At 41.8% G+C, this 15,534-nt stretch overlaps 1 protein-coding gene across 3 annotated transcripts in view; it reads left to right on the forward strand.

Annotated features, from left to right (window-relative positions):
• The window catches only part of LOC110474508 (vasoactive intestinal polypeptide receptor), a 120,124-nt gene that overhangs the window by 55,769 nt on the left and 48,821 nt on the right, over positions 1 to 15,534 (forward strand). For all 3 annotated transcript variants that reach the window (XM_077789712.1, XM_077789720.1, XM_077789727.1), the window contains exon 3: positions 7,076 to 7,183. In XM_077789712.1, coding sequence (XP_077645838.1) covers positions 7,076 to 7,183 — 108 coding nt within the window. The remainder of the gene's footprint in view (positions 1 to 7,075; positions 7,184 to 15,534) is intronic.

The raw sequence follows: 15,534 nt of genomic DNA on the forward strand, positions 1-15,534 counted from the left end.
CAGCTGGAAAAAAAAAGCCAAGGAGGGATGTTAAAGAGGATTTTATGGGTTTTCTCCCAGGTAAAGGAATATTGTGGTTAGGCTGTGAATATTTCTGTCTTTGTAAAAGAACTGAGCAATTCCTAGTGAAAGCAGCAATGAGCAGGTTCACAATGAATTCAGAAAATGATATAATTTTTCTGTCAGTGGACACTTAAATCATGCAATGCCTTGGCACAGGAGGTTGTGCATTCTAAAAATTTTCCTGTGTCCAGAATCAAAATCCAATTGCATTTAATTTACAAGATTTGTGGCAGAAAAAGAATCTATCTAGTGCATTTTTCATTATTTCATGTAACTTTTAAATAGAAAATCATCCCTCATTTGGAAGGTCTCTGCTCTCTGGAGTGGCAGTGGTGACCCAAGGCTGATGGTGGATTTTCCTCCACTGAGATTAAATCCAAACTGCCTGGGTGGGTCTGAGTTATGGATTGTTGCAGGCAGCATCTTTTGGGGTGTTCCCCTCAGTCAGGCAGAGATCAGGGCTCAGCTGGAACAGGGAGATTGCTGCAGTGATAATTGGCTGTAATGAGATGCTTGTAACGAGGCAAGCCACAGTGAGAACCCAGGCTGGGCTTGTCAGGGGGACAATAAATGTCCCCCGTGGCTGTGTCCAGTCCTGAGAGCTTGGAAACTGCCTGCTGGCATGAAATTGGAGTGAAAATGAGATTTTATTGCAGCACACCAGGCTGTAATGATGCTCTGGGGTAGCTCAGCCTGGTTTAACTGAGCTGTGCCTTTGCCTTGCTGTTATCCCTGAGGGTTCTGAGAGCTCCTGGGACACCCCAGGTGTCAAATGGGCATCCCTGCATCTGAACAGGGATTCCAGGAGCAAAATGTGTGGGAATGGCTTTCAGAAGAGACCTGGAGTGACCCCAAACATTAAGGGCTGTGAGGGTTTGAGGGGCGGTGTTCCATCAGAGGTTGGTGCCCTTGGAGGTCTTTTCCAACCTCAACAATTCCATGATTCAGTGAATGCCAAAGACCACCCTAGGTCAGGGGTGGCTCCGTGTGGTGGAAAAGTCTCTCCTCCAACCTGTGCTTCCAAAGAAAGGCTCAGCAGTCTCTGTTGTTCAGTCTCATGGTTGTTTATTGCAAGTTATCTAAAAGATTTTCTTCTGGGGCTGCTGTGGTTTGCTCAGAGCTCAGGCAGAGGCACACACACACCCTGACATCCTCTCTGACCCCGACTGCTTCTTCTCTCCCCGCCCAGGGCTGCTGCTGTCTTTTATATGGCACATTACGTGTGACATGGTTACAGTTTCCCCCAATGCCTATTACCTATATTAAATGGTGATTTTCTATCTTTTATATGGTACATTACATGTTACATGGTTACAGTTTGTCCCCAATGCCTATTACCTATATTAAATGGTGATTTTCTACTCTAAACCAATCTGTGAGTGCCAACATCACCAAGAACATGGAGGTGAGGAAGAAGAAAGAGGGAGGACAGGGCAGGCCCAAATCCCTCCATCTTAAAACCTCTAACCCCCATGTACAAAGTAAAAACTCCCCTGTAGAGGACTTAAACCCACCTATACAGCACTCAAAAATTCTTCCCTCTACTTTGTGACTACTTCTACTATAATATCTAAACTTTTGTGACTTCTTGTTCTTCCTGCAAGGTTGGTAAATCGTTCCATGGTTCAAACCCAAAATCACAGCTGTTTCCAGCTGCCTGCCAGGGTCTCAAATGCTTCTGGCCAGGGCCTGGAATCTCCAAAAATGTCTGAGGGACATTTTGAGTTCTGACAAGGGAAGACTGATGTGCTGGAAGGGTTTTTCCCTGACCTGGGAGTTCACCTGGCTTCAGAGAGTGCCTGGTGCCAGCCTGCTGCCATTCACCTCTTCTTCAGCCAGACCAAATCCCACCTCAGGGCTGTGCCAAAGCTCTGGAATTCATGTTTATTCATGAGGGAAAGTTATTTTATTCTCTGCTGCTTCCTAGATAAGCTTTGACCACAATTTGCTGGAAGTGTAGATATGACTCCAATAAATGGGTTTTTATGCTCCAGTCTGCCAGTCTGCAAACCAGTGTGAGAATTGACCTTTTTTCTGTTTATTAACCTTTCAAAGGAACAGGAAATGAGAGCTCTGATCTACTTTTAGCAGAGCCAGTGGGAGAGGTGTGCCTGATGCCCTGCAGCCACCGTGTCACTGGTCTGCAGCTTCTCCTGAGCCAGAACCTCTTAGAGGAGGGCTCGGGGTGAGGCTGGTGACTTGTTGGTGGAATATTTGGTTTGCAGTGAGGGAGGCTGAGCTGCTGGATAGAGGGAGCTGAGCTCCAGCTTCTTTAGAAGTGTGAAGGATTTCTCCCTGCAGCCCTCCAGAAGAAGATATTCAGCTCCAGAGAGCACTTCATGATCTGGCAAGGAAGGGAAAGGCTGAGGGTATGGGAGTCACAGTTTAACTAATTTAAATGGAAAATGTTGCCCTGGTTTTTAAAAGTGTTACGTTGTCTTTTATAGTTCTTTTTAAAGTTTTAAAGTTCTTTTAAAAGTTTTCTATGCCTTCTGATGTTTATATATTTCTACTGGAGTTCTCACATACTGTTCATGTAAATAATGATTGTTTTGCATTCTTCTTTGTAAGAGAAGAGAATTGATGGACTGATAGTTTGACCAGTGTGGTTAGAGAGGTGGCAATTTCATCCTCCAATCCACTGTCACTTTTAGAATTATATATATTGCGAGGTCAGAAATAAAATTAAGTCTTTTTTTCTCTTGAACTCACCAAGCTCCTGTGTATTAATTTCGTGTCCAATAGCAACAGGAAAAAAAAAAAACAAACAAAAACCTTATTTTTAAAAATATTTATTTAATTTTATGAAGCTTATTTTTATAATGACGAGTTGAAATACTGCACCTGTGGCACCCAGAGAGGTGCTAAGTGCTGCTGATTTAGAAAAGCCTCACACTTATTTTTATACAGCTCCTCCAGATTCACCTGGGATCCTTCCCAAGGCAAAGCACAGCCCCTGGCAGTGCGCAGCCCGTGTTTTTTTTGGGACAGGCACACGAGCAGAGCAGAATCCTTTTGATAGAAATGGAGAGTAGGTGTGTGTGGCATTCTTCTCTCTCTCAGGATTTTTCACAGAGGAGCCCAGAGGAAAGAAAGAAAAAACAATTTCTATTTCTGCTCCTTGTTTTTCCCATGGGGAATGTGTTTGGAGAATTGTTTACCTGGGGTGATTGCTTGGTTGGATTCTGGTGAGGATTGTTTGAGCCTGATGGCCAGTCCAAACCACCTGGGGCTGGACTCTCAGAGAGGGTCACAAGTTGTGCATTAGATATGGTAGTTAAAAAAGGTTTGTATTTTTAGTATCTCCTTTAAATCGTATATTAATATATTGTAGTATAGTTATAATAAAGAAATCATTCAGCCTTCTGAACTGGGGTCAGACATCAGCATTTCTTCCCACTGTGTTTCCCTACATTTACAATAGGTGTGTTTTTAACTCATTGGCACTTGCTGCACTGGGTGAGGATTGATAAATACCTTTGTGTCCTCCCTGCAGGCACTGAGTGCAAGGTAGAAGACAACTTTATAATTAATTAATTAATGGGGAAGCCCTTATCAATCCTCAAACATGACATGATCAGGCCAAATTTGTCATCTTTGCTGCATCCAAGTGATGCCACAGGGAAGAGAGGGATTTCCTTCTTTCAAGGCACAGTGCAGCTGTTTCTGCTCTCAGATGGACTTTTGCCTGCCAAGCCCCCAATCCCAGCTCTTTTCCAGGATAAAATCTTATCAGTCTGGGAGGAAGAAAAGCATTTTCTGGAAGGCTCTTTGATAAATCTTATCTATGTACTGGGTCAGATGAAAGGGCACAAAGTTTTACCTGAAATTGTGATGGGATTGTTATAGCACTGGACTGTGCATATAAAGCATTTTGCAGGTATCAATCTTCAATTGTTCAATTTTTCCAATTATTTAAACTCCAGTTATTCTCTTCTACTCACTAAAAAAATTACTGATTTTCCTGAACTGCAGATAATTAGCTCAAGAAAGACACAGACTGTTAGAAGAGGTTGCCCAGAACAGCTGTGGCTGCCCCTGGATTCCTGGAAGTGTCCAGGGCCAGGTTGGATGGGGCTTGGAGCAGCCTGGGACAGCGGCAGAGATTTGGAATGAGATGATCTTTAGGGTCCATTCCAACCCAAACCATTCCAAGATTAACTGATCCTGTGGTGAGAGGCACTGCCAGCCAGAGTTCTGCTTTCCATTCCCTTCTTTATTTATTGCAGAAATATTTTCAGCATGTCTGGGGCAGCAATGAGGAAGATTTGTATGGTAAGAGCTAACAGGCAGGTACAAGGTGTGTTTACAGAAGCAATAATTTATAAAAATACATTTTATGTGTCTTGCAAGGCCAGTTGCACTTTCTTTTTATCAGAAAAAAAAAAGCTTTTTATACAAAACTGAGCACCTAAAAGCTTTCTTCACACATCACAGGTGGTGCTGAAAAATGTCAACAGAGAAAAAGATACAGCTCACCAAAACTCTCAGAGTGCATAATTCAGGGCATTTAAAAAGCCATCTGATGCTATCAGATGGCTTTTATTTTGTACTATAACCTATCATGAGGTAATGGCTGCACTCTAATTTATTGCACTTGGTGGAGGAAAAGATTGTAGAATGTGAAATATTCCGCTGTGGAATCATTTTCCATGGAATCTTTAATATCCTGACACTGTTGGAGCTGCTGGCTGTTTGGAGGGAGATAAGTGTGAGCTGTGAGAGCAGAGCTGGGCACCAGACACAGGGACCTGAAACGTGGCTTTTAATGAGCTCTGCAGGAGAGCTGCACCAGGGAGATACCATCAGTTATTCCAGTTTTCAGGCTCTGATAAACTCAGCTCAGGACTTCATTATTTGAAAAGTTCAGTTTGTCCATGAAAGAAGAGGGGGGGGGTAAAACCTGTAAAATTTGAAAGCGAGCTAAGGGTTCTTTTTCAGCTTCAAAGCATTTCTGTGTGCTCTCTATTGATCTGAGACAGATCTGCCTCACTCTGCACAGGCTGGTGATGACTCCAGCCCTTTCCTTAGCTCAGGGAGGAAAAGATGATTTAAAGGGGGAATTTGGGTGAAATTATTGAAACGTAAATTTTAAAGAATTTAGAGATTTTAGAGGAGCTAAGATTTTAGTTAGAAATAAGTCTTACTAGAGTTAATTAAAATAAATGAGTAGGCCTTGATGAAGTTAAAAGTTAGTAGTTAACTAATAATTGATTGCTTGTCAGCACAATGTTTAGTTAGCTGGGTTTATAATGAAGAATACACAAACTGACAAAGAACTTTTAGGAACATAAGACAATTCTGGGCCTCCTCTGTTCTGAAACCAATTGAGGACAAAAAATGGGAGTTCTACCAACAGTTCATTTATCATATTTGCATTGAAAAGGTAGAAAGGTCAGAACGAGGAAGACTTCATTGACTTCCTCATTTTGGGACCCCTCCCCATGAAAGGGACACTGACCCATTTCAAGGGACAAACTAGGCATGCTTAATAGCTTTTGAAGTAATTAGCATACGAAGCAGGGAATGAGATGTACCAAAATTATGAATATGTATTTGTATTTTTGGTATTCAATACTTGTATGGATAAGAAGACTCTGCAATCACCTGGAAGCTGCGGTGTGTATTTGGGAGCGATCCCGCACACAATAAACACAATAAACACACACTTTCTGACTTTAAACTCTTAGAGAGTTTTTGTCCATCACAGTTGGATCTTGGTACTAGATCAATATCCATATTTTTAATAAATCATTACCAACAAGTGCAGCCTGACAGGGGTTCTCATAGTTCCCGTTGCTGGCATGTGAGAAGTCTTTCCTCAAGGTTTTGTCACCACTTTGTTCCTCACACCCCAGGGTCTCTCCTGTGGGGCTGTTGACCTCAACAGTGTTGTGAGTCACATTTGGGGGAGTGTTTCCATCTGATGGGCTGTGACAAATTACTGACAAATAAAAAGGTGTTGGGAAAAGGGAGCTCTGCTGACAACCCATCCATCTCACCCAGGCAGCAACTGAAGTGCCTGGCTGTTGGAAATATAAAGCAGGGGGGAAAATGTCAAAATTCTGCTAAGAACTCTAAAAGGGTGACATATGGATGTAAAAATGTGTTTGAGTCCTTTATTTTTTTTTTCTATTAATTCAAATCTGCCAATTCCTTTTGGCTTCAACAGTAAAGTTACGTGATCCAACAATGCAGCATGCCTGGGGTGTTATTAATGCTTTTTGAGAAATTAAAGGGCAAAATCAAAACCTTAGAAATCTGTGGAAAGGACATGGCATTTTTCTTTCCACTAAAGCTTTTATTCTACCCAGAAAATGCCTCATTTTGACAAAACCCTGTGTTTTCTGCCCATGTTGGTGGTTATTCCTTCATTCCTAGCTTGGATGTGCCACCTTCCCTCACTCTTCCCTAGAAATCCTCTCCTGGCCACAGCACTGCCCTGCTCAGCCTCCAGCAGTGGTTTGTGCCTTTTCCCTTTTTAAGAAGAAAACTGCTTCTGACGAAGGGATTTGGGTCCTTGATCCCTTGATTGTCACCTGTGTCCCCTTCCTGCTGGGAGAGCTGCACAGTGGGAAGGAAAATTTGATGGCATTTGGGGGAAACACAGAAGGAAGGGGACGATGCCTCACAGGTTCAGATCAGGTGTTTTTATGCAACAGGGAGTGACAAGGGCAAGGAAGAGAGATATTTAATTAGGAATTTCTGCCTTTTTAATCCAGGAGAAGACAATGGTCTTGTATCTAGCCTGATTTTTCTTTTTTTTTTTTTTTTCCCTCCCTTATCTGCTGTTCTGTCCCCAGTGAATTCTGGAAAATTACAGCGCTAAATTTTAGCGACTGGGGGAGCTAAAAGCTGCGTGTTTAAAGGAAATATTCAGGGGATTTTGTTCCAAAAGGTGCCTGTGCCAGGGTGAGGGTCTCAACACACCTTTGCAGAGCTGCTCTGTTGCATCCAGCACTCCTGAGTGCTCCAGCATCTGCTTTTTTTTTTTTTTTTTTCTCTTCCCCAGGCTGCAGGAGGCAGTGGGACAACATCACATGCTGGCCTGAAGCAGAGGTGGGAGAAGTCGTGGTACGGCCATGCCCCAAGTACTTCAGATTCCTGACCTCCTTCCTGGGTAAGCAAACCCCAAATCAGCTCCACAGCTTCACTCCCAGGGGGGTTCCTCATCATTCCACAGAGGGAACATCTCAATAAAGAGGAATAAACCAACTCTTAGCCCAAGGTGAAGGAGTTTCCAAGCCATCCATGAATTTCCAAACATCAAAACATCCTCCCTGCACTTGCAACAGCACTGCTGTTGATCACAGGGATGCACAAATGGCTCCTGGTGAAATCCAAAAATATGGATGTGAAAATTGAATCAAGCAGTGGAACAGTTGTGTTTGTTGTGCAAAATGAGCAGTTTAGCACAATCATTAATTAAGTCTCTGACAGAAAATGAACAAACTGGAACTGGATGTAATAAAGTTTTGGGTTTTTTCCTGCTGGAATGACAAATCTGACCACAGGTCAAGGAATTAATCTGAAAAATAATGGGCAGGGGAGGTTAATGGAGAATTCAGCTTAACTCTCTGTTCAGGGTGTTCTGAGAAGCTTTAGTTTAAAACCCAGGTCTCAAGGGGCCGTGCAGTAACAGGGCTGGTTGTGTCTCCTGGTAGTTTCTAGTTATTTTTCACTATTTTTATTATAGAAGCCCTGAAGGTCTTAACAAAAAATTAAGTTATTTTGCACTGCAGATGCTGCATTGAGCTGACCCTCCATTTCTAAAGCCTTGTAGTGAAAATCCACAGGATAAATTAAAAGTGGGGGTTGGGAACACAATATCACCCCTGTTCAACAGGCACTGCACTCATTAACCAGCACATGCTGATTACATGACTTGCCCAAGGCCACACCAAAATTCTTTGCAGGCACAGAATGGAAATTTAAAATCCTTGGAGTCCTATCCTGTGGACTCTTTGCTTCTTTTTTCTGTCAGGGTTGGGATTAAATCGCGAGATGGAATTTCATGTTGGGACTCAGATGTTTATCAGTTCTCATCTCTGTCACAGTCCCACAAACCCTGAGTTCTGCAGCCCCTCACTCTGACAAACTAAACATGGAGCCCATCTCTCTCTGCAAGGCCTTTTAAGGATCAACTATCCAATTAAGAAGTGACACCTGAATTAGTTTTACTTTTAACCCTATAACCAACCACCTGTGCCTGAAATGGGGAATTTTTTATCCAATTACACAAAATCTAAAACCATGGAGAAGAAGAAAAAGAAGGAGCAGCCTCCACCCAAAACCTCCATCTTGCTTTACATCTATTCCTGCATTCTAAACCCTTCAACTCTGAGTTTCCCACCCTGTGATATCACATATTTCTATTCAAACTATACACTTATAATCTCAGTTTTATCATTCCATTTTGGAAGCTTCTCCACAGCCTCAGGTCAATGCAGTGTTCTCCTGGGGGTCAGTGCCTGGCAGCACAGAAAGTCTGAAATTCTCAGTATCCAGGGTTCCAGCACTATCTTGGCCCTGACTTCCTCATTTCCCAAATTCCCTGGTAGCCCATCACTCCTGTGCCAACACCCAGGGAGAAGAGGCAGAAGCTGCTGTGATATCACATCGTGCAGGACAAGACCCCTGTGCATTGGATCAGCTGTGTGGAATAATTTCCTGCTGTTTTTGCTCTGCACCCTCCCCTGAGCACAGCATTCACTCTCTGGGTTTTATACACCAGCAGAGTTAGTAAAACAGAAAGAAAAATCTCTTAAAAATGCCTTCTAGTGTGGGAACCCAGGGCAAGGGGAATATCCTCCTGTCTGCCCTGGGGTGCCCTGACTCCCAGGAAAACACTGACTTTGACATTCATTCATGGAGAAGGCCCCCTAAGCCTCAAGGTAAACCAGAAACCACAAAAGTGTGAAATATAATTGTTGAGATTGAAGAGAGTATTGGAGTATGTCACATGGGTGAGAAATTTAGGGTTTAGGATTTTTAGTATGTTATAGATGGGTTCAAGATGGAGGATATAGGGTGTTGTCTCAAGTTCCTTTCTTTTTTCTTTCTTCTTCCTCTTTCTTCTTGGGTTTGGGTGGTATCTTGAAATTGGATAGAAAAATCTGCATTGTGGGTCTTTAGGGGTCAATTATTGGGTTAGAAAGGGAAATAATCTAGATGTCACTTCTTAATTGGGTAGTTTAGCTTTTGATTAATCTTAAAAAGAACTTGCAGCACGAGGTTGTTGGCCATTTTTGTGCTGTTTTCCTGCACACAGAATCTGGTGCAGACAGTGTGCTGAAGTTTTGATAAGAGAACAATAAACAGAAGCTGAAAACCCAAAAAGTCCAATGCATCTCTCATTCCTGACACAGAACTGCTCCAGGAGGGTCTCCCCTGCCAGGGGCCTGCAAATTCACATTCTAGTACATCATCCCACAAGAGCTGAGTGATGAGGAGAATATTTTGTATATTTGATATATATAGAGGTCAAGCAGTGGAACAGGCTGCCCAGGTGGATTCATTGTCCAGGGAAGTGCTCCAAAATAGGAACATGGTTTAGTGTGGATCTGACAATGTTGGGTTAATGGTTGGACTTGATGATCTCAGATGTCTTTTTAAACCTGAATGACTCTTAAGATTCCATTTTGTGTGTATATTCTTTTCTCCTTTTAAATCATTGGGACTATGTTGGATTTAAGCTAAGGAAAGTGGGATATCTTTAATTTTGTGTCAGGATGGGTTCATGAGACTCAATAAATTTGCCTGAGCAACGGCAACTGCTCTTCTCTGATGTGTCCTGGGAGATCCTGGTCTCCAAGTTCCCCTGCAAAAAGGTGCAGATCTCCCATAGTTTCATGTCATTGGGTCTGCCAGGTACTTCAGAGCATCTCAAAACCCTTAGGGTGGGTGTGGGCTGGGCTCTGCTCCCAGGGAACAAGGGACAGGACAAGAGGAAATGGCCTCATGCTGTGCCAGGGGAGGTTCAGGTTGGACTTCAGGATAATTTTTTTTCATGGAAAGTGTGGTGAGGCATTATAAGGAGCTTCTCAGGGAGGTTTGGAGTCCCCACCCCAGGAGGTGTCCCAGGAAAGCCTGGAGGTGGCACACAGTGCTCTAGGCTGTGGTTTTATGGTTGTTTATGGTAAGTTATTTAAAAGATTTTTTTTGGGGTTGTTGTGGTTTGTTTAGTAGTTTAGATAAAGATATATATTTTTTTGATTTTTTTTGTATGTTTGTTTTTTGTTTTTTTTCCTCCCTGTTCTTGGTTGTTGTTATTTTTATATGGTATATTACGTGATAAATGTTTATATTTTTTAATATTTATTATTTATATTAAATGGTGTTTTTTTATTTTACATTAATTTGTGAGTGTTAATATTATTAAGAATGTGGAGGTAAGGAAGAAGAAACAGGAAGGATAGGGCAGATTTAATTTTTTTTTATTTTAAAACTTTTGAATTTTATGTATAAAATACCACACCCCCCCCGTATAAGTATTAAAACTCTTTTGTATAGTACTATTTTTTTTTTCTTTTTATTTTGTGACTATTTCTATTATAATATCTCAATTTTTGTGATTTCTTGTTCTTTTTGTAAAGTTGGTAAATCATTTTATGGCTTAAACTTAAAATTATAGTTGTTTTTAGCTGCCTGCCAGGGTCTTAAATGCTTCTGACTTGGGCTTGGAACTTCCAAAAATGTCTGAGGGACATTGTGAGTTCCAACAGCTCTCTGCAGCTGAAGGTTGTCATCCAGGGATTCCAGTTACTGGAAAGCTGGCTGCTGTGTACAAGGGTGATAGAACAAGAGGGAATGGCTTTAAACTGACAAAAAGCTGGGTTAGATTAGATTTTTAGGAAGAAATTCTTCCCTGTGAGGGTGGTGAGGGTGCCCAGAGAAGCTGTGGCTGCCCCTGGATCCCTGGAAATGTCCAAGGCCAGGTTGGATGGAGCTTGGAGCAAACTGGGACAGTGGAAGGTGTCCCTGCCATGGCAGGGGGTGGATGAGATGAGCTTTAAGGTCCTTTCCAACCAATCCACTCTATGTTTTTATGATTGAATGGTTTGGTCAGTGATTCATCTCAACCTGAATTAGCAATTTACAGTGATCAGATGAACAGCAGCACAAAAGTACCTGTTTGGTAAAGCACAGGGTGAGTTTCTTTGGAGAAAGCAGAGTCAAGACTCTTAATTTCTGCTGTTTGTAAAGCTGGAGTGTCTGTACAAGGCTGGTGGCCAGGACCCCATTAATGTCCACAGAAATCTGGTCAGCAGTTGCTAAAGACACTGTGGAGGTACCTGAACAGCTCTGGAGGTGCTCTATTGATGAATTTTCTGTTGACTGGAGTAGGAATGCACAGACACTGAGGGCTCTATTCAGGTTTTCAACCATAAACATCTGGTACCATTTGATACATGTTGAAAGATCTAAAATCCACAAGGATTCCCCAACTGTTGTTAAGATATCTGTATTCAGGAAGCCAAATTGCCAACCTCAAATGGCATTTTTATCAGCTGATTTTAGAGTTTTCCATAAGTCAGCCTATCTCTGAGCTGGTTTTACAGTCAGAGGTGAGGAACAGGCTCCTTTAGAGGTACAGGTCAGCTGGTGTTTAGATTCCCACTCCAGGATGAGTTTAATACCATCTGTAAACCACATATTTCTCTCAAATTTCAACCAAAAATATTGCAGAGTGGCTCTGGCAGATGGGAATGTCTTCCAACAGGATTGAATTCCGCCTCAGCAGAGCACCAACAGAACAACTGATGCCATTCCCCAAGCAGAAGCAGCAGCTTTGATTCTCTCTGAGTCAGACACTTCGTACACAACCATCAACAATCAGGGAAAGCAGTGATGGTCTTAAATAAAGAGAGGGGAAGATTGCCTCCTGTTTTATAGGATTTGTTGCAAAATAAATGCCATTAAATGTTGTGAAGCAGCTCTTCCTTTGTAGCAGTGAGTGTCACTGAGCAGCTTTCAAGGAACTCAGTCATCTGGGTAATGTTTGTGTTGTACTTTTTGATCCCTTTGCAGGAATGTGCAAGCTTTTATCAAGTTGTGAGCCAGAGAAAATCTTTTTAATGTGTTTATAGCAGGAAAAGAGTGAAACACCAGGGAACAAAGAGTTAATGTGATTTTCCTGCCTCAAGGAGAATAAGCTCTTCAAATGACTGATATCCCATCTCATGGATAATAATGGATAAAATGTCTCATGGCATTTAAAAGCCTTAAACTGTCCTGATGTCATTTGACATTAATTTTTTATGGCATTCACAGACCCAGAAAATTTTCATTATTTCATGACGTTCGTCAGTGCCATGTGAGGGAGATGGATGAAAATATTTTTGGCACCTTTCATTATTAAGGTGCATTGCTTTCCACCCTTTGACCAGAGTGTTCCAGCTCTCTTTCCATACGTAGAAGATGACATTTGTAATAGGGATTTACGTCTCACAGTTTCTCCAAAAGCAAATTGTCCACTGTGCACAAGTTAAATTAGCACTGACAGTTTTAAAGCTTCAGCTCTGAGATTAATTGACCTAAGGGGGTGGGGATGGACACAACCAAGCTCTGGAATCCCACTCAGTGAGGTGAGATACATCTGAGTTTTGGGCTTGCCAAACTCCTTTTTTCCTCGGTTGTTCTAAATTTATTTCCCCTCTCCTTTCCCCTCCTTTGTGAACAATTTTTTTATTCTGCATTGCTTCTGAAACTGGAGCAAAAATTGAATAAAATGAGGATAGGGATGAGAAGAGAGCAGCAGAGGATAAAAAGCCAACACCACCTCTCTAAAGAACCCCAAAATAAACCATGCCCATTATTTATTTGCTACAATGGTCATTAAAATACCCAAGAAGTTGAGTGTGGGTTTTGTGGAGATCACTGAGAACTTCAACCTGCTCAGGTGTCTTGCTGTCCTTCATATCAGAAAGGCAAAATTACCTGGAGAAAAGGAGGCTCAGAGAGGGCATCACCATCCCTGGCAGTTCAAAACCTTCTGGATGTGGCACTTGGGGATGTGGTTTGATGGTGGCCTTGGCTGTGTGGGGTTAATGATTGGACTTGATGATCTTAGAGAGCTTTTCCAACCTAAACCATTCTATGATTCCATGATTTATTTGCACCTGAGCTGTCATAATGCTTGTGCCATCCTCTGAAGGATTAGTGCTACACCTCTACCCAATAATCTGCTTTTTTTTTTTTTCCTAAATGTTTCTTGGAATCCTATAATTGCAGGATCAAAATATCTAAAGAGAATTTTGTCCTAAAATTTGACAGCTTTGTTTTTAGGATGAGAAAACAAACAGTTTATAAAAGATGCCTAATCAAGGGGAACATTGATATTGTTATTGTTAAGAAAGGGGAATTATCTGTATCAAGGATCAAGATCTTCACTCTTAGAAGTGAAATGGGCAAGAAGGGGAAAGGAAATAAGGGAAAATTGGGTTTTGCCATAAAAACAGGGTGCAGGAAGTTTCAGGGCACTGGACATGTGGCAGTTATATCTGCAGGCCAAGTGATGTGAAAAACAACCAAGGAAGAAAATGAAGTTGGTCTTGTTGCTGTGCTGACCCAGTGCCACAGGTTCTACTATGACATGAAGCTATGAAATACAAAAATATGAAATAAAATCAAACCCTGGGCAGAAATTGCACTGAAGGAATGATATTGTGAGACCAAGACTGAGGCGGAGGAAGCAAATTGGGGAATTATCCTGCCACAACTTTCCCCACAAGTTTTTCCCAGGCCCAAGCACTTCAGCATCCAGCTAAGTGCAAGCTTCAAGTGCTTCCCAGGAACAGTGAGGCAGATCAATAATAAAAATGAAAGTAGAGATGTGCCAGTGGGCTCAGCAGTGTCTCAGGAATGGTAAATAACAGAAGTGTTACTGCTTTAATGGTTTCTGCTTGAAAAAAATCAATTTATGTCCATGGACTATGATGCTAGGGAAGCAGGACTGATTGCTGGGCAGAGCACACCTTCCCCTCTGCTTCAGAAGTTATTACAGAAAAGGGCAAAGAAAGCAAGAGGGGGGCAAAACCCAACACCCCTGAGCCATGACTGACCTCAGATCTCTTTGTCTGAATTCAAACTTCCATTAAAACCCAATAAGAGGTTTTTTTCCAAGATGATCAAAGAAGTAAAACTTCACCTGTAATATGAACTTTCAGACATGTCTCAGAGTTTGAAACAGATGAGAGGCAGAAAGAAATTAAGAGGAAAAAACTAAACAGCAAGATAACAGCTCTGTGCATTTATTTTGTTTAACTCCCACCCAGATCAAACACCTCTGATAAAGAAAATGTTCTGGTTTTATCTCTGTTCCACAAACTCCTCCCTCCTCTTCTGCTGTGTCATGAATAAATCATGGAAGGAAATTCCTCTCAGTGACAACAAGGAGGTTCTCTGACCATGTCAGGGAGGTTGGAATTGAGCTTTAGGGTCTCTTCTAACCCAAATAATTCCATGAAGATTTCATGATTCTAAATTCTGAAACTAGATTTGCTTGTGCAGCCTCCATCCTTGAAGGATTCCGAGAATATCCAAAAGGCATCTGGTCATGCTTCCACTTTGGGTGACCACACCTGAGCAGGCGCTTGGGGCCAGATGATCTCCAGAGGTCCCTTCCAGCCTCTGCCATTCTGGGATGCCACGAAAGCAAAGAGCACTGAGCTCTTGCAAGGCATGATGAGGTTATTATTAAAATAAATGAGAGGTGGGTGTGGCTTTTTCAATTTTTTTTTTTTAATGGAAAACCTCACCTCATTGCTTTTAGGAACAGATACACCAGTTTGACAGTGGTAACTTTGATAAATTAAATACAAACCCCACAGAAAAGCCCAGATTAATTAATGGCTTTAACTTACACCACAAGAATGAGGGGACTCTGTTCTCTTCTTTTTCCACAACACAGAGGAGAGCCTGGAGATACTGTCCATCTCTCAGTGATTCAGGAGTGAATTTCCTCCACTCTGCATTGCTAATTACATGTAGTTATTAACCCCTGGTCTCCTTTCTCATTAAATCTCCAGGAGTACAGTTTGAAAATGTTAGCTGCAGTCTGATAGGAAATGGGAACATTTGGGAAATCTAGTGAACTTGGAAAGACTGGAGAGAAATTCTAAGTGCAGAAAATTTGTGGTTTCTGATACTGTCATTTTCAATGTACTACAAATTTTCAATGTACTCCAGATTTTCAGTGTACTCCAGATTTTCAGTGTACTCCAGATTTTCAATGTACTGCATTGGTGCTCATTTTAGGGAGAACTTGTGTTACACAAATTAGTGAGAAACAGCTCTGGAAAATGGCAAATACAACTTCTGGTGCTTTGAAAAATTTGCCTTTCCATTGACAAATAAAATTAGACTTCATGACCAAAGTCTGGAAAAACCAAGAGCCAGCGAGACCACAAAAATATCTCATTTTCATCAGGGATCTGTGGCAGTGCTGGGATTTGATATTGGAACATAAAA

This window comes from Lonchura striata, chromosome 1, assembly GCF_046129695.1.
Source record: "Lonchura striata isolate bLonStr1 chromosome 1, bLonStr1.mat, whole genome shotgun sequence".
Lineage (NCBI taxonomy): Eukaryota > Metazoa > Chordata > Aves > Passeriformes > Estrildidae > Lonchura > Lonchura striata.